The sequence below is a fragment of the Phocoena phocoena genome, chromosome 6 (genome assembly GCF_963924675.1).
Source record: "Phocoena phocoena chromosome 6, mPhoPho1.1, whole genome shotgun sequence".
In the NCBI taxonomy this organism is placed as follows: Eukaryota; Metazoa; Chordata; class Mammalia; order Artiodactyla; family Phocoenidae; genus Phocoena; species Phocoena phocoena.
The window spans coordinates 110,668,747-110,695,521 of record NC_089224.1 but is presented as its reverse complement, the minus strand read 5'-3'; the positions used below and the strand labels follow the sequence as shown (position 1 = coordinate 110,695,521).

General features: G+C 55.0%; 1 protein-coding gene across 5 annotated transcripts in view; it reads left to right on the top strand.

Moving 5' to 3' along the window:
* RAPGEF1 (Rap guanine nucleotide exchange factor 1) overlaps positions 1-20,165 on the top strand; it is a 139,420-nt gene extending 119,255 nt beyond the window's left edge. For 3 of the 5 annotated variants that reach the window (XM_065878425.1, XM_065878424.1, XM_065878423.1), the window contains 13 exons: positions 1,111-1,199; positions 6,675-6,783; positions 8,338-8,413; positions 11,216-11,300; positions 13,178-13,270; positions 14,158-14,343; positions 15,147-15,231; positions 15,370-15,464; positions 16,869-16,947; positions 17,034-17,135; positions 18,342-18,439; positions 19,552-19,680; positions 20,015-20,165. In XM_065878425.1, the coding sequence (XP_065734497.1) occupies positions 1,111-1,199; positions 6,675-6,783; positions 8,338-8,413; positions 11,216-11,300; positions 13,178-13,270; positions 14,158-14,343; positions 15,147-15,231; positions 15,370-15,464; positions 16,869-16,947; positions 17,034-17,135; positions 18,342-18,439; positions 19,552-19,680; positions 20,015-20,165 (1,377 nt within the window). Of the gene's footprint in view, positions 1-1,091; positions 1,200-6,674; positions 6,784-8,337; positions 8,414-11,215; positions 11,301-13,177; positions 13,271-14,157; positions 14,344-15,146; positions 15,232-15,369; positions 15,465-16,868; positions 16,948-17,033; positions 17,136-18,341; positions 18,440-19,551; positions 19,681-20,014 lie in introns of all 5 variants that reach the window. The other 2 variants (XM_065878422.1, XM_065878421.1) reach the window with 1 other exon arrangement.
* Positions 20,166-26,775: the final 6,610 nt, after the last annotated feature.

Sequence of the window (26,775 nt, the reverse complement as noted above, 5' to 3'; positions counted from 1 at the left end):
CTCCCACCGTCCCTGGAGGGGGCGCCGTGAGGACCCGCCCTCCTCGGGCCAGCTCAAGGGGCCCAGTCCATTAAAAGTGTGCTCGCTCTCGTTAGGATGGCCCCCTAAGGGGCCCCCAGAGCACCTAGATATCCACGTGAGGCAAGCCCCACTTCAGGTTTTAGCATGTTGTAGGACACTGTGGAATTTTCACTCCAGTGGGTTCAGCGCCCTCCTTGGGAGGTAAGCTGTTTGTCGCCTGGTGTTCCCACCTCACCTGTCCCCTCTGGTGACCTCCCCCACCATCATCCGATTCAGCCTCTGCGCACGGAGTCCATTCCAGGCTGGCCTTGCAGCGCTCTCCCTCCACCTGGGACCCCGTGCGGTGCCGCGGTGTCCTCTACGGGGACACGCCGCTTCTTCATACTCCCCCCACCCCACCCCGTGCTCTGTTGTGGCCTCGGTGGCAGAGCAGGGATGCCGGGGGGCCGCGGCGTCATCGAGTGGGTGGGCCCAGGTTCCAAGGAAGAAGCAAGGCTGCTGGAGGACGGAGGGGTTGCCTTTCTGCACTCAAGCAGCTAGGCCCTTGGGAAGCATAGCTGTGGTGCTGAGGCCGTGCTGTGATGGGAGGTTGGCGGAAGCCTGCTGCACACCTGCAGGGCGTAGCGGGCAGGGCCACAGTCTTCCAGCTCAGGGGGTCTGGGGCCGGGCCCTTCACTTCCCACAGCCTCTTTTTCTTTGTGTGATCGGGTATGGTGATGTCGACCAGCAGGTAGGGTGTTGGTCAGGGCCAGGTGAGGAAAGGCACGCGCAGCGCCTCGCGGAGCTTGGCTGAGTGGTAGCTCCTGTGACGTCCTTTCTTCCAGCGGGTGGTCGGGATGGCTTCCTCTAGGTGGGCAGCTGACAAAGGTTATAAGTAGTGGTGCTTTTCACTCTCCCCAGAGGAAAGATGCTAGTCTGAAGAGGGCCGGTGCTTCCTTTGTAATGGACCGCGGTCACGGTTGACGTGTTTACATCTCAAGTTCCTTAGGAACTTGCACTCAAAAGCCACTTGCAGGCAGGAATGCTGGGAAGCAGAGCAGCCCAGCGGGGGGCACCTGTCACACACCCAGCACTGCCTTCTCTTTTCAGGAATCACCAACTTCGAAGGACGGACATCCCAGAGATGCCTCGTCGGCCGGCAGTGCACCTGGGAAGGAAAGCAGGGACGGCGGGGACAGGTAGGAAGTTACCCACGTGGAGCCGGGTGCCCTGAAAGCATCACGTCTGCCCGCCCAGTGAGAGCTGCCCCAGCTGCCCCCGCGGCAAGCACGCCAGGCCTGCTGGGGCTTTATGTTTACACTTGCACTGAGCCAGATGTGTTTTTTACAAAGTGAAGGTTTGTAGCAGCCCTGCATCAAGCAAGTCCGTAGGCGTCACCCTTCCAACAGCGTTTGTTCACTTCATGTATCTGGTAATTCTCCCAGGATTTCAAATTTTTTCATTATTATTATATTTGTCATGACGATCGGTGATCTTTGAGGTTATGATTGTAATTGTTTGGGGGCACCACAAACCATGCCCATATAAGATGGCAAAACAATCGATAAACATTGTGTGTGTTCTGACTGCTCTACCAAAGGGCTGTTCCCCCGTCTCCCTCCCTCTCAGGCCTCCCTGTTCCCTGAGTGTTGAAGTTAGGCTAGTTAATAACCGCACAATGGCCCCTAAGTGTTCAAGCGAAAGGAAGAGTCACACATCTCTCACATTTGTTTTTTGTCTGTGTTGGGTCTTCGTTACTGCATGCGGGCTTTCTCTAGTTGTGGCGAGCGGAGACTACTCTTCGTTGCAGTGGGCGGGTTTCTCGTTGCGGTGGCATTTCGTTGTGGAGCGTGGGCTCTAGGCACACAGGCTTCAGTAGTTGCAGCACGTGGGCTCTGGAGCGCAGGCTCAGTAGTTGTGGCGCACGGGCTTAGTTGCTCCGCAGCATGTGGGATCTTCCCGGACCAGGGCTCGAACCTGTGTCCCCTGCATTGGCAGGCGGATTCTCAACCACTGCGCCACCAGGGAAAGTCCCTCTCGCTTTAAATCAAAAGCTAGAAATGAAGCTTAGTGAGGAGGGCATGTTGAAAGCCAGGAGAGGCCTAAAGCTAGGCCCCTTGTACCAGCCAAACAAGTTGGTTAGCCAAGGTGTGAAGGCAAAGGAAAAGTTCTTGAAAATTTAAAGTGCTGCTCCAGTGATCACACAAATGATAAGAAAGCAAAACAGCCTTATGGCTGGTATGGAGAAGGTTCGAGTGGCCTGGATAGAAGATCAGAGCAGCCCAACGTTCCCTTAAGCCAGAGCCGCATCCAGGGCAAGGTCCTAACGCTCTTCAATTCTGTGAAGGCTGAGAGAGGCGAGGAAGCTGCAGAAGAAAAGTCTGAAGCTGACAGACGTTGGCTGAAGGGGTTTAAGGAGAGAAGCCGTCTCGTAACGTCGAAGTGCCAGGAGAAGCAGCAAGTGCTGATGGGGAAGCTGCAGCAAGTTATCCGGAAGATCTAGCTGAGATCGTTCATGAAGGTGCCACACTACACAACAGATACTCAGTGTAGACGAAACAGACTCTACAGGCGAAAGACACCATCCGGGACTTTCGTAGCCAGAGAGGAGAAGTCAATGCCTGGCTTCAAAGGACAGGCTGACTCTCTCGTTAGGGGCTAATGCAGCTGGCGACTGTAAGTTGAAGTCAGTGCTCATTTACCATTCCCAGAATCCCAGGGCCCATAAGAATAATGGTATATCTACTCTGCCTGTGCTCTCTAAATGGAACAACAAAGCCTGGATGACAGCACATCCGTTAACTACATGGCTTACTGAATATTTCAAGCCCACTGTTGAGACCTACTGCTCAGAAAAAAAGATTCCTTTAAAAATAGTACTGCTCATGGTTAATGCACCTGGTCACCCCAGAGCTCTGATGGAGATGATATACAGTGAGATCAGTGTTGTTTCCTTGCCTGCTAACACAGCATGCGTTCTGCAGCCCCTGGATCAAGGAGGAATTTCCACTCTCAAGTCTTATTACTTAAAAAATACATTTTGTAAGGCTATCACTACCATAATTTGTGATTCCTCTCATGGATCTGGCAAAGTAAATTGAATACCTTCCGGAAAGGACTCACCATTCTGTATGCCATTAAGAACATTCATGATTCACGGGAAGAGATCAAAGTATCAACGTTAACGAGAGTTTGGAAGAAGTTGATTCCAACCTTCCTGGATGACTTTGAGGGGTTCAAGACTTTAGTGGAAAAAGTCACTGCAGATGTGGTAGAAATAGCAAGAGAACCAGAATGAGAAGTGGAGCCCGAAGTTGTGACTGAATTGCTGCGAGCTCATGATAAAACTGTAACAGAGGAGGAGTTGCTTCTTACCGATGGGCAAAGGAAGTGATGTCTTGAGATGGAATCTACTCCCGGTGAAGAGGCGGTGAAGATTATTGAAATGACAACAACGGATTTAGAGTGTTAGCGGCAGGGTTTGAGAGGACTGGCTCCAATTTTGGAAGAATTTCCACTGTGAGCAAAATGCTAGTGAACAGCATCGCCTGCTCCAGAGAGGAGTGTTTGTGGGAGGAGAGCCAGGTGGTGCGGCAGACTCCACTGCGGTCTTAAGAAATCGCTGCAGCCCCCGCCTGATCGGTCAGCAGCCGCCAGCATCGAGGCAGGCCCTCCACCCCCAGAAAGATTACAGCTCACCAGTGGCTCAGACGGGGGTTAGCATTTTTTTTAGCAATAAAGTATTTTTTAATTAAGGTGTATGAACACTTTTTTAATTTTTATTGACTGATCGATTTTTAAGATTTAATTTAATTTTTATTTTTTGGGGCTGCGTTGGGTCTCCATTGCTGCGTGCGGGCTTTCTCTAGTTGCGGCGAGCGGGTTGCTACTCTCGGTTGCGGTGCGCGGGCTTCTCATTGCGGTGGCTTCTCTTGTTGCAGAGCACGGGCTCTAGGCACGCGGGTTTCAGTAGGTGTGGCTTGCAGGCTCTAGAGCTCAGGCTCAGAAGTTGTGTCTCGTGGGCTCTAGAGCGCAGGCTCAGTAGTTGTGGCGCACGGGCTTAGTTGCATGTGGGATCTTCCCAGACCAGGGCTCGAACCCGTGCCCCCTGCATTGGCAGGTGGATTCTTATCCACTGTGCCACGAGGGATGTCCCTACTGCTTTTTTAGGCATAATGCTATCACACACTTAACAGATTACAGTATAGTATAAGCATGCCTTTTATATGCACTGGGAAACGAAAAAAATTCATGTGAATGACTTTGTTGTGTTATTTGCTTTATTGCAGTGGTTGGGAACCGAGTCCACAGTATCTCCGAGATATGTGTGTACACTCTTCCCTTTATTCTGATTCTCAGAATTATGCATGCTCAGGGTAGAGAACATGGAAAGTATAGAAATGTATAATAAATAAGAAGAATCACTGATAACTGCAGCCCTCAGAAGCCCTCCTGCTGGCACAAGGCTGCCTCTGCTTCTTGAGCATCTCCATGCATACTCTTCGCCTCACACGTTACCCACAACAGTGTTTTCCTTCTCACATCCTAGGCCAGCCTTCCTTCTGCCTCTTCCAAGTTCAAATGTAATAAAGGAGTGTAAAAGATTCCCCCCCACCGAACTTTTTATTGTGAGTTTCTAGAGATAGTGTGTAAATTGTATGTAGTGTGTATTTGAAAGTAAGTCACAGACATGACACTCAGCCCCTAAATATTTCAGCATGCCTCCTAAAAAATTTTAGACGCCTGCCTGATTACGATATGATTATCACACCTAAGAAGAGTAATAAATTCTTTACATTATCTGATATGCAAATGATCTTCCATTTCCCTAGTTCTCCCTATGTCTTATAAGGCTTATTTTTTGGAACCAGGGTCAATCAGGAGTCATCTCTGCATTCATTCATATGTCTCTTTCATCTTTGGTAACATTTTCAACATTAGCATGAGGCAAACCTGCCCGGGTTTAGAAATATGTAGTAAATTTCTCCAGTCCACATGTAGAAAGGATAATGTGCAGGACCTGTGAATCAGCCCTGCCACCTGCGACTTCATGTTGACTTCCCCTTCTTTGTGAAATGCTCCACAAATTCAAGCTTTTCCTCCCTCTTTAGGCTAAGGTTCGGCTACTTCTGGAGCCCTGGGTACAGAGCTAAGCAATACCCACTTGCTATTGTCAGGCCTAAACATAAATGGTTAAAGACGTGGTAAAAATAGCAAGAGACAGGAAAAAAAATAGAAAGCATTCTCTAGGGGCCTGCTGACAAGGGCTGCCTGCCCAGCCTACTCTGGCCGCCCCTCAGTACTGTCCACACGGAGTCTGGTTCAGTGGCCCAGGCTCAGGTCTCCCCAAGTGTTAAGGGGTGATGGGTTTTCTGGTCTAACACGTAGTGGCAGAGGCGTCTGTGCCAGACAGCAGCAGCTCATGGGCTCCAGCTCCATTGGACCCAGGGGTGCCATTTTTCAGAGTTCAGGTGGCCCCTGCACAAGCAGCAGAAGGACAAGCACGCTGACTGGCTAGAAGCGCTCGCTGGGACGTTGTCCTCTTTCCGTGAAGGCCAGGCCACAGCTGGACGCTGACACGCAGCTGAGGCGTCGTCCCAGGACTGCGCGTGGTTTTGCTCTGGCCCATCCATGTTGCCTTACTGAAGGCCCAGGGGTTTTGTTTGTTTTGTTTTGACTTGGGTTTTTTCACCCGTACCGTGTGGCTTGTGGGATCTTAGTTCGCCAACCAGGGATTGATTCCAGGCCCTCAGCAGTGAAAGCATGGAGTCTAATCACTGGACTGCCAGGGAATTACCAAAAGGCCCAGGTTTTAATGTCTCAGATACTTAGGGTTAAAAATGAAGCCTGCGACCACAAAGGCCAGTCAGTGGCTCACACGATCGATCACGAGAATGATGGGAATATGGGAGAAAATGCCGGGGAAAGCGCAGTGCCCGTAGACCCCACATCCATCTGCCTCGTGTCCCCCGCTGCAGGCTCCCTATGTGCTTCGTCTGTTGGAGGTTCTCTCCTCCCCCTTCACCCAAACTCCTACTCAGCGCTTCAGTCTCAGCTTGCCTGTCCCATCTTCAAGCCCTCCCTGCCCTTGGCTCAGGCTGGACCCCTGCCCATGCTGCTGCCCACCTGCCCGCCGGCACCCGCGGACAGGGGCCTGCTTCATGCTCCTCTTCAGTCCACTAGAGAGGTGGCCCTGGGGAGAGACCTGGGGATGGCACTGAGATCATGCTGGCTTGTTCCCCCGTCCCGCTGGCCCTTTGCCATTCTCTCCTTGAGTACTGACAGTCCGGGCGGTCTGTGGGCCTTGACACAGGTGACTGAGACCATTACTTTTTCAAATTGCTCAGTGGAACCTTCTTGCTCTGCGTGCTTAATCCCTTCCACTTACTGAGGGAGTGTCCGGAGAGAGCAGGGACTGTCCCCAGGTCACACAGCTTATCAGGAGCAGAGCTAGAAACCCAGTCTGCATCCCGGCCTCTTGACTACCTCCCGGGCCCCCTGTGGAGGGGTGGGAAGCGGGTCTGGGCTTCTCGCTGGAGCCGCAGTCCGGGGAGGACTCATTCAGGGGAGCGGCTGTACCACAAGACCTCACGCACGGGGCCACGCTACCTTGGCCCCCGGGAGCCGTGGAGCTCAGGATCTGTTGACACAACACAAACCATTTCTCTCTCCAGGGCCCCAAAGTCACCAGATGCTCCAGAGGCTCAGTCGGAGGAGGAAGTAGACGAGCTGTCCCTCATTGACCACAATGAAATTATGGCAAGGCTGACGCTCAAGCAAGAGGTGGGCTCCTCACAGGCCTTCGTGTGCAGGGTCTGGCCCAGAAAGAGGGTGGGGGGCTTTGAGCAGGGAACCTGGAGGTGTCCCAAACAGAAAGGCCCAACCCGAGTGCTGACCCCCCCAGGTGGCCCTCCTGGGCGGCGGGCTCTGGCATCCCGTTCGTCCTGGGCCACCGTGGGTGTTCTAAGACCCTGGGCACATGGGTGACTTCCAGGAGGAAGTGTGCCGTCCCCTTCTCTGACACCTCTGGAGAGTGATCTTGGGCAAGTAACATGTCCTCTCTAAGCCCCAGATGACAGGACTCTGGAGGGTGTTGTGAGAACGAAATCCACGAGGGTGCTCAGCATGGAGCCCGTGTGTGGTAAGCCCTCGCTAGTGCAAGATATTTTTATGTTGTTAATGACAGAATGACCCCAGTGTAGTGTCAGCGTGGGAAGCACAGCTAATTAAGAAATTCCAGGCCTGGCCACCGAGGCTGCCTCCATCCCATGTCTTGTCAGGAGAGCCTCATGGGTAAACGCGGTGCCCGAACCCGGCACAGTAAGAGGAGCTGACCTGAGAGGGCCTCCCGCCCCCTGCTGCCGAGCGGTTCCGGGGACACGGAGGAATGGCTCCCAGCGGTAGCCTTGACCCCCGCCGAGGAGGCGGCCGTGCTCTACACACACGCGTGGCTAGGTTGCAGCAGAGAGGAACCGGGAAGGCAGGGCTGGCTCCTCTGCAGAGAGAATGATGTTTTGTGACTCTTGCCAGAAACTTCTTCTGAAAAATAAGGTCCTGGGCGGAGCTGCCCTGTCTTAGCTGGAAATCCAAGACACTTCCAGCGCAAAAACCTTGAAGCTTTGGAGAGGCAGATCCGTCTCCAAGAGCTAGAGACACGAGGAAGCTCTCGCGGGGCGTGGTCTCCTTCGGAATTACAGCATATGGGGCCGGTGGCTGCAGGCCAGGTTTATGGGTTAAGGCCTCAGTTTGCTCATGTGAAAATAAGACTTTTCCCTTAACTGGCAGGCCGCGGTCAGTGTGAGCAACATCGGATATAACTGAGCATCTTTGTGACACTTTTCACTCCTCTAAGGAGGGCTCCCTGGAAGAACATGTGATGTGACAAGTGATTCCCTCCACCTGAGGAAGCAGGTTTAGATTTAGGGCAGCTTGCTGCAGTTTTGCGAACATGCGCATACCTGGAAGTGGTCTGCCGCCTCTACCATCATCCTGGGAAGGGCTGGTGCCAGTCCTGCCTGCCTCCCCGTCGGCTCCCTCCGTCCCCTCTTCCGCCCTGAGCCGTGGGTTGGTGAACAGGGAAAGACTGACTAGAGCCATGCCCCCCTGAGCCAGTGGTGTCCTCAGAGCGCTGTGCCACGCGGTGGGCGGGCTGGATGGGCGCACCTGGCCTCTGCAGCCCGGCCACGCTGGTCCCGGAGTGAGGGAGGGCAGGGCAGAGAGGACCTGGCGTCTCTGCAACACCGTGTCTTTGTCATCTCGTCCCTGCTTGTGACTCCCTAAGCGGACTTTTTTACGGCTGTGTTCTGCTCCACGCCCTCCTTTGCTGTGGTTTTGCAGGGCGACGACGGACCAGACGTCCGGGGAGGATCTGGTGACATCCTACTGGTCCACGCTACTGAGACGGACAGGAAAGGTACGGCAGCGCCGGCTGCGGCGGCCTCTGTGCCCGAGCTCCCCGGAGGGGGCTGGTCCCGCTGAACCGAGACGTTGCTCGGCTCCACTGCCCTGCCCTCTCCTCTCCTCCAGCCCTCAGCGGGTCAGAACAGCAGTCCTGGTGCTGCTGGGTCACCGTAGGGAGTGCCGACGTGGGGGACAGGTGACCTGCATTCAGAGCCAGACCCTCCGCTCCCCAACCCCCTCAGAGCATGTCCTCTGGTGGTGCAGGGTAGTGAAGACCCCAGGATCATCAAGGGGCAAGTTTCAGGTGCAGAGCCCGGCACCTGGTAGGTGCTCCACAGACGGTACCTTGAGTAGCGACATGTTCAACGATAGTGCTAAAATTACGTTGATGTGCGGGTAGCTTTTTACGCTTTTCCTGATATTTTGCCCACTGTATTATTCCAGATCGCTGGATTGGGTTTCCTTTATTCCTCCTCTGGGAGCTTCCTGGGGCAAAGGTCCTGTCAGGAGCATCCAGTCTTCCAGCAGCGTTACCTGCACAGGACGGGGTTCCCCAGTCTCAGCGCAGAGACACCCCTTCACGTCCTGATCCTTCGAGAGGGCTGGAAAAGCAGGGCCTCTTTTCTGTTGGGTGGACTCTGCTAGCAGAGGAGCTGTCTTTCCAAGTTGTGTTCTGGAAGGAGGAGGAAAAGGAGGGGCTGTAAGGCCGGTGCTGTGACCTTGGTTGGGCGGGAGGGGCCTGCAGTGCACACGCCCCACAGCTGGGCCCGGCCTCTCCCCACACACACTTCCTTTTTACATTTTTTAAATTATTAAAAAGATGATGGAACAGCAATGGTAAAGTAAGGTGTGTAGGAATTAAAACACCCCAGTCATGAAACCCTAACCCACCAATTTCATTTCTGTAAACAACCTGGTCCCTATGTTTTTACAGCAGATTTCCCAAAGTATGTTACACAGATGATTCTGGGAAGTTTTAAATTATGAAAGTAGTACAAAAATAATTGTTTGCATTGCTGAAAATTTGAAAATTAGAGAAAAAGAAGAAATGGCTCCCACAAACTCACCACAGCCATGCTTTTGCCCTCTGGGTTTCTTCTGACCCAGGCAGAGTGCAGTCCTGGACACTGAGTTTGAATCCTGGCCGTGCGTTCTCAGGCTGGGCCGCTGCTGGGCACGTCCCTTCTCGGCCTCAGCTGACTCAACTTTGTGAAGAGGTTCAAAGTGCCCAGTGGGTGTGAAGACTGAGCGAGTTGGCACATAGGAAGTGCTCGGGGAGTATCTGTTTACATCCCCAGGAACAGCCCGTGCTCTGCCTTCTTCAGTAAACCCTCCTCCGTGCCGGACAGGTCAGAGCTCCATCCTCAGCCTGGCATGAGAAGCAGCTCTCATTTTTGTCCAGTAGTGAAAGGCTGAAGTGGGAGCTGGCCCCAGTCCTCAGCCCTGAGCAGTGAACTGCTGACCTGCTAGGTGCAGCCGGCTGCGGCCCCGGCCAGAGGGAGCCCTGCAGGCAGGGCAACCCGAGGACCTTCCAGTCGGTGCCGACCATGCCTGGGAGAGGAGGCTCTGCTGCCCGCTGGGGCTTCCGCTCGGTTTTATCAGTGGAAAGATGTTGAGGCTGCAGTCATTTGTCCCTGGGATGGGCGGTTGAGGCAGAGGCCCTGGGCCGCACAGCAAGCTCCTTGGGCAGGCGGCTTCCTGCAGACCAGAGACCACACCAGTGGCTGGGAGACCCCATGGCTCAGGGGGTGCAGCCTTGGACCCCTTCTTCCAGTGGGCCTTGCCCTCCCCTGGACCCATCTCTGCTTCCTTGCCCCTCTTTGAACAGAAGCCCGAATTTGACAGTGAGCTCGGTGGGCTTGGGGTCCAGGAAGGAGCCTGAGCCCAGCACCACTGGCCCCCTGCTGCCCCTCCAGTCCGTGAGCTTCCCTCACGGCACCGCGCCGCCAGCCAGATCACCCAAGCACAACCCCAGGTGCACGTGCAGGTGTTTCTTCTCCTCTCGTTGTCCAGGGTGTGAGCAGCGGGGGCGGGGGATAGGAGCCGGGCTCTGCAGGGCGGGGCTGCCCAGCCCGAGAAGTGGGGTCCTTGAGGTCCCTCCACCCGATGAGTCGTGGGAGGAATGAGAGAAGACGGGAAGGTGGTCTGTGTCCGGGAAAGAACACTTAAGTAATGTGTGTGCGTGTGCCCAGCCTCACGGTGAGGGCCACAGACTTCGGAGCCGAATCAGGACTCGAACCTCAGCTCCAGCACAGGATAACCCCGAAGTTCACAAGCCTGGCCAGGTCATTTGTCTCCAGGAGGGACTTGCATTTAAAACATGCCCCCCCTTTTTTCCTTAGTGTCGGAGACTGCGTGGTTGGGAGGGTGTGTCATAGCCATAAATAAACAGGGGTCTGTTGTGAACGTGGAAAGGTTGGGAATCCCTGGCTAGAACCAGCCGCTGCAAAGGGAAGGAGAGGCGTTGGGTGGGAGCTGCCAGCCCTAATCCCACTTGACTTCCAGGCTGGCCTCCTCCCAGTGGGCCTTGCCCTCCCCTGACACCAGAGCCTGCACACCTGAGCGTCCAGCAGCATGAAGCTGAGCCCCTTCGGCCTTTGCTTAGGTCTCTCGCTATGTGGAGATTCCCAAGGTTTTTGTTCCTGGGCTTCTGCCACCTAAAGTGTTACCTGTGACTTAGCTTCAGAGTCCTGATGATGAGCTTGAACTGTGCTCTCTGTGTAATCAGAAGTGGCACGTACTTGCAGCAGGTGTGCTGCCTGTCTGTGCCCTGCGCCAGCGGCAGGCCTCACTAATCAACTGCTCTTCCCTCCAGATCTGGTGTTGTACTGCGAGGCCTTCTTGACCACCTACAGGACCTTCATCACCCCTGAGGAGCTCATCAAGAAGCTGCAGTACAGATACCCTTGCCTGTGCCCCAGCCCTGGCGCCACACCTCTCACTGCACAGAGCCTCCTAGAGCCGGGAGAGGGGCCTTCGTGCCCACACAGCCCTCGCGCAGGGAGCTGCGGGCAGGAGTGATGGAGGTGCTTAGCCCAGCTCTGCCGTGGCCCAGCTTCGGGACCTCAGGCAAGGCTTCTTTGAGCCTCATTCCTCGTCTGTAAAAGGGCTGAGTGACGTTACATGAAGTGTCTGGAACAGAGGGTGCTGCCTAATGGCAGTTGTGATCACTGGGTGATTCTGAGAAAGAATTAGAAAGAACTGGCACACACTGAGAGGGTGGGTGTGCGGGCCCCTGCGGAGACCCAGGTCACTGGCACCTGCGGCTTTGCGGAGCTGAGCCCCAGGGCATTAGGGGTGATGGGTACGAAGTGTGCAGGGTTTGAGGGAATCAGGACTCCAGAGAACCACTTCAGGGGCAGTCACGGCCACTCCCCCAGATGGCAGACCCAGCAGTGGAGCACAGTCGCCTCCTGCCCCTCGACCACATCTACCCCACGGGCTCACCCTTTCAGATACGACTCCCCACAGTAGTGGCCAAGGAAGATCCCGAGGCCTGGAGGGATGCACGTTCATTGCCTCTTTCTCGGGTCCAAACCTGCCCATCCTGTCAAGGCTAAGGAGCTACTGTTGCAGCCCAGGGTCCCCGCCCCTCAGCGTCCTCCCTCATCACAGCCCATGACTGCCATCTGCTGGACAGCCGCTGTCCCTTGGGGCAGAAGTCCTGAGCCCTCCCAGCTCTCCCACGCTCTCCCGCTCCCTCCCGTGTGCCCGCGCCTCCTCTGCCTCCTGTCCTTCTCTCTCCCCTGGCCCCCCCTCGGGGCCCTGGTCCCTCAGAGCTGGACGGCCCCCATGTGCAGAGACTTCGTCCCCTCCCGCCTCACACCTTCAGTGCCTCACAGGCCTCTGGCTCAGCGAATGACAGTAACTCACACTCGCCGAGAACGGCCTGGTGTCGGTTATGACGCTGAGCGACTGCATGGGTAATCTCACTCCGCCACACCATTTCATACACACATCACTGCCATTGGTTATGTGGCGCCATGATATTATTTCCTACTGTGTAATTAAGGAAACTGAAGTTCAGAGAGGTTGACACGTATGGCAGCTTGGAGGGAGAGTGCCCCCCAGGCCTCCCTGACTCGGCATCTCAGCATCTGCCCTGCTTGGCGCTTCAGGCATGTTAGCGGATGTGTTGCAGCAGCGAGATCCTGGGCGCAGCTGGCTGGTGGGTCCTGTGTGCTGCCGGCCTTCGGCGCTGTCCCTGGTGCATGGCTCCTTCCTGAGAGCAGGCGGTATGGAGCCATAGAAGCGTCTGGAGACTTGAGGAACACGAGGGCAGCCATGGCCTCAGGGAGGAAGTAGCCAGGTGTTTGAAGGGCAGATGCGCAGGCAGCCTCTGAAGCTGTGGAAGGGTGATGGGAACTCGTGACGGGAGCGGAGGGAGACCCGTCTGGGGGGCTGTGCGCCTTCCCCAGGGACCCGGGGATTTTAGGGCAGGTGCTTTCTGACCACCTTTCTCTGCCTGTGCTCAGCGATGAAGCCTTTAGCGTTTCAGCGGTCACAGGAACCTTGGGTTGATCCCAGCAGAGAGGCAGGCCTGGGAGTGCAGGGAGGAGGTTCTGCAGGCAGGAGAGGTTGGTGGTCGAGAACGGGGTCAGAGAGGTCTGGGCTGAACCTCACTTTGCAGTTCCGCCACCCGGCACAGGTCCTCTGCCCTCCCCGTGCCCTCGTTCCCAGGGTTCGCTCAGGGAAGAGGGGCTGGGGGAGGGCGGCCCTCCCGCGCACTTCTCCGTCCCTACCCGTGAGGGTGGTTGTTTCTTTAACCTGCGCCCACGTACGAGAAGTTCTCTCCTTTTGCCGACACGTTCAAGAAGCGCGTCAGTAAGAACACGTTCTTCGTGCTGGTACGGGTGGTGGACGAGCTCTGGTGAGTCCTTCCGCCCCGGGGGGTGGAGGGCGGAGGGGCCCAGCAGGCCGCGGGCATCTTGGGGTCCCCGCCGGGGTACAGGCTTCCCCGCAGAGACCTGGGCGTCCCGTCAAATTTCACCTGCATCTCCTGGGCTCTGTGCCCACAGAGCCCTGCCCAAGGCCCTGGACAGGGCTCACTCCTGCGTGCTTTAACACGACCCCTGGGGAGAATGGCTTGTCCCCTCAGACCCGCCCTGGCCCGGCCCGGCCCTGATTTCCTTGTGGGGGCCATCCCTCTGACACGTGGCTTAGACCCTGGCTGCCCTCCTCATCTTTCCACGGTCCCCTGAGTGGCATTTGCCATTTCCAGTCATTGAACAAACACAAAGCACAAGGTCCCTTTCCTAGGTCTAGAGAGCCCTTGGTAAGGAAGCCACCCAGGCCCCGCCCTCAAGGTGTTTACCTTCTGCTGGGGGGTGGCCTTAGTGATTACGGGGTGGGGCTGTGAAACACTGCGTGTGGAGAGTACTGTGCAGGGGCGTCCTGGGGCTGTCTGTGGAGCCCAGACCTCGTCGTGATTCATCACCCCCGTGGGATCAGGGGCTCCCCTGGGGCAGGCTTTGTCTCCATAGCCCAGGCCGCGGCACGGTCCCTGGTGCTTATCCAGTGCCAGTGACCATTTGCTGAGAGAATGACAGTTATTTGTTACCAATGGGACCACTCCCGGCACTCTGTAGGATGCAGACAACCATCCCAAGACCTTCTCTGGCCCTCTTCCCACGAGAGGTTTCCCACCTCTGCTGGTGGGTGTCTCAGGTGTCTTGAGGGGGTTCTAGACCCCGTGGCACCAGCCCTCTTCTTATGCTTGCATCCCTGCCGCTCACCGCATGGCCCTTGGCCCTTTAGCCTAGTGGAGTTGACGGAAGAGATCTTGAAGCTGCTGATGGAGCTGGTCTTTCGCCTGGTGTGCAACGGGGAGCTCAGTCTGGCCCGTGTGCTCCGGAAGAACATCCTGGACAAGGTGGACCAGAAGAAGCTGCTCAGGTGTGCCAACTCCGACCAGCCCCTGGCGGCCAGGGGCGTAGCAGCCAGGTGCGCCACCCGCCGTCCATCCTGGGCTTCTCCGGGCCCTGCCTCTGGCGAGAGCCGTACCGGCAGCCGTCTCTCCATTCTACTTCCTTCAGTGCCCCCCTCCCCGCCCCCGGCCTCACAACCTCACCTCCCGGTTCTGCCCGGGCCCTGCGACGACGTGCCTCAGGGACAGCCCAGTGGTTCCCCTGGGGCTGGGCCTCTTCTCCAGGGTTACGTTGTATGACTGATCACCGTTTGAGTAGGAAGTGGGGCAGCAGGGCGTGTAGGGGCTTACCAGGACAGGGGACAGGAACGCCTTTCAGGCTGCGGTCAGCACTTAATTCTCTTCCCGGCACTAACGTGGCAACTTAATTCTTGTCACCCCCTGTGCCATCCTGACCGTTCCTGAGAACCTGTGTAGAGGTTCCACCTGTGTAGAGGTTCCACTGGCCCTCTCCCGAGGCCATGGAGGTTTGTTGATTTATCACCTCTTTGTTGGAGTCTCAGCTCCATTCACATGGCACCATCTTTGTTCCCACTGGGCCCTGAAGGGGGGTCGGGCTGTGCGTTCTCAGGCAGCTGAGCTCGCGGGCTCACGAGTGGAGCCACTGAGCCAGCCAGGCGGAGGCAGGGGGGCAGGTAGGCCCCGTGGTCCCAGGGAGCCGAGTGCAGTCCGGTCCTGACCCGCCCCCGACCCGCTGCGTGGCCTCCGTGCTGCGGTGAAGCAAGTCGTGTTCCCTCGGCTCTGAGGCCTGAAGTGCAGCCCCCACCCAGCCCCCACCGTCCCGTCCACTGACCACTCATCTCGCGCCTCTGTCTTCCAGGCCCGGGACCTTGCATGACTTTCACAGCCACGAGATAGCTGAGCAGCTGACACTGCTGGATGCCGAGCTCTTTTATAAGATAGAGGTATGGCCACGCGTGGGGCTGGGGGAGGGCTGTGCCCGGCCCTGGTGAGTGCAGCTGCTTGTCCCCGAGTGAGAGAAGCCACTGCGTCACAGCAGAGCCAGCGGGCCCAGGTTCTATCCAGTCTGCCTGCTTTTTCAGATTCCTGAGGTTTTGCTTTGGGCAAAAGAGCAGAACGAGGAGAAGAGCCCCAACTTGACCCAGTTCACGGAGCACTTCAACAACATGTCCTACTGGTAAGAAGGGGCCTCAGTGCAGAGCACTTCTGGATGGGTGCCTGTGTGTCCTTCGCAGAGAGCGCCCATGGCAAGGACAAAGGGGTGCCCTTTCATTCCTCCCAGCTCCTTCTGGGGCCCTGTGGGCATTCGTTGTGAACCAGAGACAGGACAGGGCGTGTCTTGCACGTTGGAAGGGGCCACCTGGGGCGGGGGGGGCGGGTTGAGGAGGACTCAGCCAGGATTTATTAGTAATGTCTGCTATCGATGGCGGCAGAGGAGCGGGTGTTAAACTTGCCACCCTGCGCTGGTCGTTGCCAGTCTTCCCACTGCTAGGTGTGGCCTCGGGACTGTCCTCACACTGACTCTGCCTGAAAGAGAAGTAGAGCAACGGAGTGGCTGTATTATACTTTTATTTAGCCTTCAATTCTTAAAGCAAAGTGAAGCCCAAAAGTGCATTTATGTTGTAACATACAGCAGGACTGTTGACTCTTAAAGACGCGACTCAAGGGTGTCCACAGCCTCTCGGCCTCAGTAGAGGATGGTTGGGTGTGGCGGCCAGTTGGCAGTCTCGGCAGTCTCATACTGTCCCCCGGACACACACACAATCCGTCCCCACCACCAGGGAAACGTCTGTTTTTGAAGTGTTCTAAGGACTGCTCTTTGGAGAATTGGGTCCTCTCCCACTTGCCCTGCTTCTCTCTGCACCACAGGCAGCGTTTCACTCGTCAGCAGCACATGCTTAGCGTAGCAGCCCAGCAGAGGACGAGGTGGATTCCAGGGCAGACAAGCCGTGCAGCCCTGAGCATGGCCTCCAGCCCCGCCCCTTGCTGGGCGCTGGGGGCTCCAGACACACCCCCTGGGGCCTGCCTGGAGGAGATGTGGGTGGAGCCCCTTCAGAGCCCCGGTGCTCAAGGTGGACTCGGCGCCGGTGCCCTTTAACGGGTCAGAAGAGGGGCACGTTCTCTGGGTGATGGGCGGTGGCCCCTGTGAAAGCACAGGGGGTCGAGGCCACCGTGAGGTCCTCGTGCAAGGCTGGCCTTTGGCTTTGGTTGCTGCTAAGTTTCTGAGAGGTGCCCTCCCTCACGGCCAGCAAGGTGGCCTCTTAGCCCACACGCCCACTCGTCTCGGAGCTAATCCTGAGTCCACACTCACTGAGCGTTTCCAGCCACCGTGGAAGGTGTCCATCCGCACAGTCAGAGGTCCCAGCCACTGGATCTCTCTGTGGCCTCTTACCTATCCCTGGGGTGCCATGAGCTCCTTCAGAGCAGAGACGGGGGTACACCTGGTGCCTCGTGAGCCCGGGGCACTCCCTAGGCACGGGCTCCTGGCCAGCTGGTACAGGTGCCCCCGTCCCATTGCCAACAGAGGCCTGAAGAGAGACGGGTCAGCTCAACTGTCTCTTTCTCCCCTTGGTCCGTGCAGGGTTCGGTCGATCATCATGTTACAGGAAAAGGCCCAAGACAGGGAACGGCTGCTCTTGAAGTTCATCAAGATCATGAAGGTAACTGTGGGCACCCTCCCCAGAGCCCGCCACAGGAGCCCCTGCCTGCCCGCCCGCCCATCCCTACCCCCACCCTCTCTCTGCAGCACTTACGGAAGCTGAACAACTTCAACTCCTACCTGGCCATCCTCTCAGCGCTGGACTCGGCCCCTATCCGCAGGCTGGAGTGGCAGAAGCAGACCTCAGAGGTGGGCGGCTGGGAGGGCAGCCAGGAGGGCAGCTGTGGGACGCGAGGCCCGGCTGTGGTGGGACGAGCTCTGCCCCGCCCTGCCCCAGTTTCCTGTCTCTAATCTCCAGTCACTGGGCCCTGCGGGGCTTGGCGTTAGTGAGTGCCGGGGTTGTCACGTCACGCCCCATCCTGCTGGCTGTACCGCAGAACCGTGCCTGGGTCCCAGCTTCACCTTCTGCTTCCTGCCCTCGACCCGGGCTTCTAGAGGGGCTCCTTCGGGCGCGGGCCGCACTAGGCATTGGGATGTACTGTGAACAGGCTAGACCCGTTATTAGGTGGAGCTCTTCAGGGCAGGTACTACAGGGAGAAGGATGGGGTGCTGAGCAAGCGTGTGAACGAGGCGTCTGGGCCAGCCTGGGGGTCAGGGAGGCCCTCCTAAGGAGGTGTCAATCACGCCATGACCCGAATAGGAGCTTTCCTGGGAAGGGAGGGGAATTCCCATCAGAGGGGACAGAGGAGCAGGACAGAGGCCAGTGTGGCCACATCACAGTGTGGGGAGAATGGCTCTGCATCACAGGGGTCGTAGGGGGCCTGGCAAGGAACTGGACCCGTATCTTTGTGTGGGTGCTGTTCCTGGAAGAGAGACAAAGCCCACAGGGTTGAGTGTCGCCAGGGCTACCTGGGGGTCGTCTCGTGGGGCAACATAAAGGGACAGTTACGAGACAGTGGTGTATGGAGAAATGGGACATTTACACCAGCTGCTCCAGGAACACATAACAGGCCCTGAGGAGGCAGGGAAGGCTTCCTGGAAGAGGTGACACATCAAGGCGCGAGGCACGCAACAGGCGAAGGGGCAGGACAGGCAAAACCCCACCCACGCTGCGTGCAGGAGCAGCGAGCTCACCCGCCATCCCTAGTGGACCCTGCCTTGATTGCGGTGAGGCATGAAGATGGCAGGCTCGGGGCCGGGAGCGACATGCTCCAGTGTGTGCTTCTGCGGTTCAGGCGGGCTGCAGCGCTGAGCACAGCCAAGCAGGAGCCCAGCCTGAGGTCCACCACACGGGGCGCTGGCTGCTCAGAGACGCGGTTCTTCGTCAGCACCGCGGAAGGCCTGCCTGTGGCTGGGGCAGGGCGGGGTCTGGCTCTGGGTTGGTGGGGGGAGGGGCCGGGGCTCGGTGCCCCAGCGTTGGCACAGTGCTCACGGACTGCGCGTCCCTCCTGCCAGGGCCTGGCGGAGTACTGCACGCTGATTGACAGCTCCTCCTCCTTCCGCGCCTACCGGGCCGCCCTCTCGGAGGTGGAGCCGCCGTGCATCCCATACCTGTGAGTACAGCCTCCCAACTGGGTTTGCCCCTCGTGTGCTCTGGGGAAGATACAGTGGGCCCCCATAGAGAAGCCCTCGCTTAAAGGCTTCCAACCCAGACGTTTGTGCTTCTGTTTGAACTTTAAAAGTAAAACGTGCTCCTTGTTAAACAACTTAGATGAAAGAGGGGCCCAGGGAAAATGGTTCCGTCTTCCCCACTGCCCGGTCCTCCCACGCCTCCTCTCTTCCCTCATCTGCCAGTGGGCTTGCTGAGGCGCACGTGTGGACAGCCGTGTAGCATCTCTCTTGCCCCAGCAGCAGCAGCGTGCTATATGGTCCAGCTGTCCCCAAGCTTAGCTACACATCACAGCCACCGGAGGGCCCTCCTGTCACCCCAGGAACCCTGAGAGTACTTGGCGTGAGGCAGCTCAGGGAGCGTGGCCCCAGGTGTGGGCCACGGGCTAAAGAGGTATCTCACCAAAAAGAATCCCAAGTCACGTAAGCTTGGGAAGTAGCAGAAAACATTGAAGCTGAACAGTTTTCTTTGTGCGGGACTCACCGGACCCCTTAATACGCGAGTGGACGGTGGGAATCTCCAGGTGGGACAGGAGACCCAGCGCTGTCCCAGGCTGAGCGTGCGGCGGCATGCCCCTGGCCTCCACGCTCCGAAGTGTACATCTTGCAGCCAGCGGCCCTGCCGTGATTCCTAGCCTTCCTGCTCTGGCCGAGCACGACAGCCCTCCCCAGCCGGGCTGCTTGGGTGGGCGTGGCTGTGCGCCTCGGGCTGGGCTATCCCTGTGCAAGAACCGCCCCCACTCGCCGCGCGGCTGCGCACCCTGTTTGACGACAGCACGTGACCCCCACCCCGCCACTCAGGGTCGGGGTGGTGTCGTTCTTTCCTGCTCCTCTGTTACCTGCAGCGCTCTGCTGGGCTGGGACGGCTGTTGGAGAGGCTCCATAGCAGGTGGGCCTGAGCCCGCTTTCCGGAGACCAGAACCTGAGTCGAATCCGCGCCGCCCCTCCCCGCAGACGCGCTTGCGGGTTTGGCAGCTGCTCGGGCTCCGGCTCGCCCATCAACCGCTTACCTGCCGGGCCACCCTCCAGAGTCTAACCTGCTTCTCCGTCCTCCCAGGGGGCTCATCCTGCAGGACCTCACCTTCGTTCACCTAGGAAACCCAGACTATATTGACGGGAAGGTGAATTTCTCCAAACGGTGGCAACAGTTCAACATCCTGGACAGCATGCGGTGCTTCCAGCAGGCGTGAGTGCTGCCGCCCTGAGGGGCCGGGCGGGCAGGGCCTGCACCCAGAGCTGGCCACCAGCTTGTCCTGCGCGATCCCGCGGGGGGAGGCTGGCGAGCCCTGGCCCTCCTGACTCCGGGGCAGTGGGGTCTCCCTGGGACCTCCCGCGGAGGGGAGCCCTGGCACAGAGCAGAGCACAGCTCGGGGGCGCAGCTCACGCTCCGCGCGCCAGCGGCACACGTGGACGCCCCTGCCCCGTGAGTCTGCTGGGGCGGCACACGTGGCGCCTCCACGGGGCCTTGGGGCTGTTTGGCCCACACTGGCTCTCACCGGCCACCCTCCTCCCTCCGCCAGGCATTATGACATCCGGAGAAACGATGACATCATAAACTTCTTCAACGACTTCAGTGACCACCTGGCGGAGGAGGCGCTATGGGAACTCTCTCTGAAAATCAAACCCAGGAACATAACACGGAGGAAAACAGACCGGGAAGAGAAGACCTAGGAAGACCTAGGAGCAGGTGCCGCAAGCGAGGAGAACTCGAGAGGCTCAGAGCGCCGCTCCGAGGCCGGAAGGGACTTTGGACCTGTTACGTGGCGGTGGCACGTGTCCTGGCCTCAGAGCCACCAGGCCCATCCAGGCCGCTGCTGTGCCGGGCAGGCGTCCGGAGCCGCAGCAGCTTCCTGCCCCTCCTCCGCAGGAGCAGACCCCCGGCCCGGGGGAGCCAGCGGGCGGTCTCACTGCTGATTTGTGAACTGGGGGTTTGGGTTTGGTTTGGGTTTCTGCTTTTGCTCTGTCTTCCGCTCTCCCTCTCTCCCCCTCCCCCCAAGCCTGGGAGCAGCGCAGGGACTTAAGCAGCAGCCCAGGAATGGTGGGAGTCTTCTGAATCTCCTGAAATGACAGATGAGTAGAGGCCCAAGGGCCCTCGGGGCAGGGGCTGCTCTCCCCGTAACCTTCAGTTGGGTGGGCAGAACGTAGAGGACACCCGGGAAAGACTCCTTTCACTTTCCGTGTCCTACTTTTTAAGTGGAGGATGGTGTGAGCGTCTCACCTGGCCCAGAAGGGACGGCAGGTGGCCTTTCAGCAGCCCTGGGGCTGGTGCTCCCGTCGTGGTCCTGGCCCGCCCTTGCTGGGTCACGAGCAGCAGCCCGTGGCCATCGTGTTTTCGCCCCTTCACTTCCTCCGCCCCGTCCCACCGGCCCTCCCCATCCTCTGGCACCGTGGGAGCTGGGAAGCAGCAGCTGGAAAGGAAGACTTGACCATCCAAGAAACACACTTAGATTATCTGAGTTGGGGCCAGTAGCTCGTGGTGAGTGAGTTAACCCAGAGAGAGGGGAGGGGCATTTCTGTTGGGGGGAGGGCCGGCAGCCCCCTCCTCTGTCGCTTGCCGTGTGCCTTAAACTCCATCTCCTATCCGTCCCGCCCTGCGGGCTCCCCTCCTCCCTGGCGCTGAGCCTGGTGGGCCCAAAGGGGCCCCTCTTTGCTCATCAGACCTTCTGCCAGCCTGACCGGCTCTCCCGTGGGAAGGACAGGGTGTCCCTGAGAGGCAGGGGCCTGGCGCAGAGGCGCCCCCTGGGGTTGACGGCCATGGCTCACCTGCTGGCCGGCAGGAGGCGCAGCGTCTTCAGAAGCAGGTGCTCTTTCCAGCCTCGCTCTCCAGAGCCAGCCCCGCTGCTGAGGTGGGCGAGCTGAGGGGAGGCCTGCACGGGCTCTCCACGCCCCCTGGCCTCCGTGCCAGCCCGACGTGGGCCTGCGGGCGGGCTGCCATCAGAATGCCGCCCGCCTCCTGTTTTGTTCGTTTTACGTAACTGAGAGCTCACTGCTCCTGGGTTTGGGACTTAGCCCAGTTTAAGCAGAACAAAAGTAGAAAGCAACATCTGTTAACTGTTTAACAGCCACGTCACTTTGAGTCCTTCATGGGTCTTTGAACAGCTTTTAGCAAGAAGCTGTTTGTCCTGTTCACAGAGGGGAGGAATCTGTGAAATGTCAGTTACGACCCCTCAGGCAGCGATCCTGCGGCAGCGGGCGGAACGCGTCACTTTATTATTTAAAGAGTGTGTGTATAGAGTCGCTGGTTATGAACAATATTGTGTGTGGGGTTGGGTTTCAGTGTGTTCCCGCTTTTTTAAGTCCTCTCATTTCAGTCTTTCCCTCCTTCCCATCTTCCTCCTGGCCTGGCCCTGCTCTGCAGCCGCTGTGTGCTCAGGGCCCACGGGCTGTGTGGACTGCGGTTCCCTGGGGCCTCCCTCCACAGGCGGGCAACTGTCGACGCCGCGCTTCCGCTTCAGGCTCAGCGTCCCAGCCGCGAGCTGGACGGGGCTCGGGGGCGTCACCGTCCCTCAATTCAGAACAGACCCTGCACCCACACCTCCCCTCCTTGCCGGGAGCCCTGGCTCTGAGCCGAGGCACTGGGCAGGCAGCGCAGGTGGACAAGGGGCCGGCGTGGCCAGGTGACCCTGCATGAGGACAGCAGGTGCAATGTGTGTTTTAACTTATTGGCTGACAGGCTTCCCTACCTTGACCTCATGGAGACACATTCTGGCTCTGGGAGTTGCCAGCCTGGCTGTGGTTTGTCTGTCTCAGGGGCCAGATCAGCTGTACGAATCAGTCTTTACAACAGAGACACCCTCGGGAGGATTCGTTCTCTGCAGAGGCAGTTCTCACCTGCAGGTGTGGGTGGATCAGGGCAAGGGCAGGCACGCACCAGGGCTGATTTTAAAGCCCGATCCTGAGCAGCGCCTCCCTCCCACGGCCCCGCGCCTCCCCAGTGTTACATTGTAATATATCCCCAACTAACCTGGCTGATGGTGGCATCTTCCTGCAGACATTTCAAACCTGTAACTTTTATATGAAAGGAAAATAAACACAGAGGAAAGCCGCGGCCACCTGTGTACCACATGCCGCGTGTGTCAAAGTGACAACTGAGCTGTCTCCTTTCTGTGACCTCCTTGTGGGCTGGGCGCCTGGCAGGTGTTGGGGGGGGGTCTTTTGTCCCCATCGCGGTGGTCCCTTCTCTGTTCCCCAGTTTCTCCATCTGGAAGTGGGGGTAAGGACAGCTCTACCTTACACGGTCTGTGAAGGCTCAGCAAGTCATACCTGGAACAGTATCTGGTGAGCCGTCGCCACTATTAGCATCTATTGAGTGCCAAGCACTTCGCAGGCAGCTCTACCTCACTGAATGCTCTTAATTGAGAAATGATACAAGTGAAACACTGCAACCATAATAAGTACTACAAAGAAGAGGTACTTAACATTAAGGAAATTAAGCTGGATTTGAAATCCACTCACAAACATCAGGTCCAGACAGGCTTAACAGGTAATTTATGCTAAACAGGTAGCTTCAGTCTTAGACGAATGCCCCTGAGAACAGAAGAAGGGAAACACTTCTCAACTTGTTTTATGAGTGGAATACAACCTTGACACCAAATCCAGGCAAGGACAAGAAGGAAAATTATAGGCAAAATTACTGATGCAAAAATTATAATCTTAGCAGCCCCAAACCAGTGATAACGTAAAACTCAAGACTCCCCATTGGGCACACCCTCAAATGCAAGGATGGAGCGATGATAGTACTGGATCCCTTTTCTTAGACCCTTATTTGGGCATTCCCATCTGGTACGCCTTTCCTTCCTGGGGAACTGAGAACAGGTGTGCCACCTCCATGTGTACTTTCTCCACCATGGCATACTTAGATTCCAGGTGTTGAGATGGCAGAGCCCTAACTGGAGGGAGCCCAGTCAGGGACTACTCCCACTGTTCCATACTGGGCTTTACACGAATGAAAAATGAATTTGCACTTACTAATAAGCTGCTGAGATTTCAGGGCTTTTAAGTTTTCACAACATGGCCTAGCCTCTCCTGAATAAAATACATTAACAGATTAAAGGAAGAACACCATATAATCACCTCAGTAGTCAGAAAGACCACTGTTAAAAAATTAAAACCCCCATTCATAATTTTTATTTAAAAAATAACTAACAGTCTTAGGTAAGGAGAAATCAAAAACTTCCTTAATCTAATAAATGTTACTTTCTAAAATCTCATGCAAACGTTATACTTAATGAGGAAATATTTAAAGAAGTTCCTTTAAAATAGAACAAGGTAAGGATCCCACTGTCACCTTGTCTTTCACTGTCGTACTGGAGATACTAGCCAATGCAACAAGAAAAGAGATTAGTAAGAAAATCACGATAGTTAACAACGAACTACTAGAAAACATAACTCTTCACATATCCAGTTTATACTAACATCACAATTCTTAAGGTACTAGGAATAAACCCAATAAGAGATGTATAAGACCTTATAGGAGAAAGGGTGATCCAGCAGGAGAAAATAACGTGTAAATATTTACACACCCAAATGCGAGCAACCTAAATATACGAAGCAAATAGTAACAGACTTAAAGGGAGAATAAACAGCAATACAGTAATAGTAGGGAACTTTAATACCCCACTTACATCAATGGATAGATCATCCAGACAGAAAATCAATAAGCAAACGTTGGCCTTAAACACATTAGACCAGACGGACTTAAAGATACATACAGAGCATTCCATCCGAAAGCAACAGAGTACACTCTTCTAAGAGCACATGGAACATGCTCCAGCACAAGTAACATGTTAGACCATAGGTCGTCGTAAACGTACGAAGGTTGAAATTATATCAAGCATCTTAGCCAGTCACAACGGTACGAAACTATAGAAATTACAAGAAAATGGGAAAATCCAAAAATACACGGAGATTAAACAGTATACTACTGAGCAACTAATAGGTCAAAGAAGAAAATAAAAAATACATTAAGACAAATGAAAATGGAAATACAACATATCAAAACTTACCGGATGCAGCAAGAGCAGTTCTAAAAGGGAAATTCGTAATAATAAACACCTACATCAAGAAACAAAAAGCTCAAATAAACACTCTAACTTTCAAGGAACTAGAACAAGTGAAACCCAAAGTTAGCAGAAGGAAGGAAATAAAGGATTAGAGTGGAAATAAACAAAATACAGACTAAAAAGACAATAGAAAAGATCAATGAAAGAGCTGGTTCTTTGAAAAGATAAACAAAATGAACAAACCTTTAGCTAAACTCACCAAGAAAAAAAGAGTACTCAAAATCAGAAATGAAAGAGGAGCTATTACAACTGATACCACAGAAATACGAAGGCTCCTAAGAGACTTCTGTGAACAATTATACGTCAACAAATTTGACAACCTAGAAGACACAGATAAAAACCTAGAAGACACAGATAAATACCTAGATGCATACAACCTACCAACACTGAATCATGAAATAAATCTGAACAGACCGATTACTAGTAAGGAGATTGAATCAGTAATCAAAAACCTCTCAACAAACAAAAGTCTGGGACCAGATGACCTCACTGGTGAATTCTACCAAACAATCAAAGAAGAAGTAATATCAGTTCTTCTCAAACTCTTCCAAAAACTAGAAGAGGGAACACTTCCAAACACTTTTTTTTGGAAAAAAAAAAAAAAAAAACAAGGCCAGCATTACCCTGTCACCAAAAACAGATGAGAATGCCACAAGAAAAGAAAACTACAGGCCAATACCCCTGAGGAACGTAGATGCAAAAATCCTCAACAAAAAATATTAGCAAACAAAATTCAACAATACAATAAAAGGATCATTAGCAAGTTGGATCTACTCCAGAGATGTAAGGATGGGTCAACATCTACAAATCAATGTGATACACCACATTAACAAAACGAAGGATAAATACCAAAAGACCATCTCAATAGATATTGTAAAAGCATTTGATAAAATTCATCATTTATGATAAAAATCTCACAGCAAAATGGGTATAGAGGGAACATACCTCAACGTAATAAAAGTCATATATGACAAGCCCACAGCTAACACCATAGTGGTGAAAAGCTGAAAGCTTTTCCTTAGAGATCAGAACAAGACAGACACTGGGAAAAAAAATAAAGAAATAAAAAAATAAATTCCCTGGCAGTCCAGTGGTTGGGACTCAGTGCTTTCACTGCTGTGGCGGGGGTTTAATCCTTGGTCGGGGAACTAAGATCCCACAAGCCGCAAAGCGCAGCCAAAAAAAAAAAAAAGACCAGGACAAGACAAGGATCCCCCCTGTCACAACTTTTATTCAACATAAGTATTAGAAATCCTAGCCAGAGCAGTTAGGCAAGAAAAGGAAACAAAAGGCATTCAAATTGAAAAGGAAGATATAAAACTGTTTGCAGATGACATGATATTATATATAGACAACACTTGACTCCATCAAAAACTATTAGAATAAACAAATTCAGTAAAGTTGCAGAATGCAAAATCGATGTACAAAAATGTTATGTATCTATACACTAATAGTGAATTATAAGAAATTAAGGGGGGCTTCCCTGGTGGTGCAGTGGTTGAGAGTCCGCCTGCTGATGCAGGGGACACGGATTCGTGCCCCGGTCCAGGAGGATCCCACATGCTGCGGAGCGGCTGGGCCCGTGAGCCATGGCCACTGAGCCTGCACGTCCGGAGCCTGTGCTCTGCAACGGGAGAGGCCACCACAGTGAGAGGCCCACACACCGCAAAAAAAAAAAAAAAAAAAAAAAAAAAAAGAAATTAAGGGACTTCCCTGGTGGCACAGTGGTTAAGAATCCACCTGCCAATGCAGGGGACATGGGTTCGATCCCTGGTCCTGGAAGATCCCACATGCCGTGGAGCAGCTAAGCCCATGCACCACAACTACTCTATAGAGTCCACAAGCCACAACTACTGAAGCCCGTGTGCCTAGAGCCTGTGCTCTGCAACAAGAGAAACCACCACAATGAGAAGCCCACGCACCGCAATGAAGAGTAGCCCCCACTCGCCACAGCTAGAGAAAGCCCACACGCAGCAACAAAGACCCAACACAGCCCCAAAAAATTAATGAATTTAAAAAGAAAGAAAACCATCTCATTTATAATATACAATTTAAAATTGCATCAAAAAGAAGAGAATACCTACGAATAAATTTAACCAAGGAAGTGAATGACCCATACACTAAAAATTTTAAGACATTAGTGAAAGAAATTGAAGAAGAAAAATAAATGGAAAGATATTCTGTGCTCATGGATTGGAAGAGCTAACGTTGCTAAAATG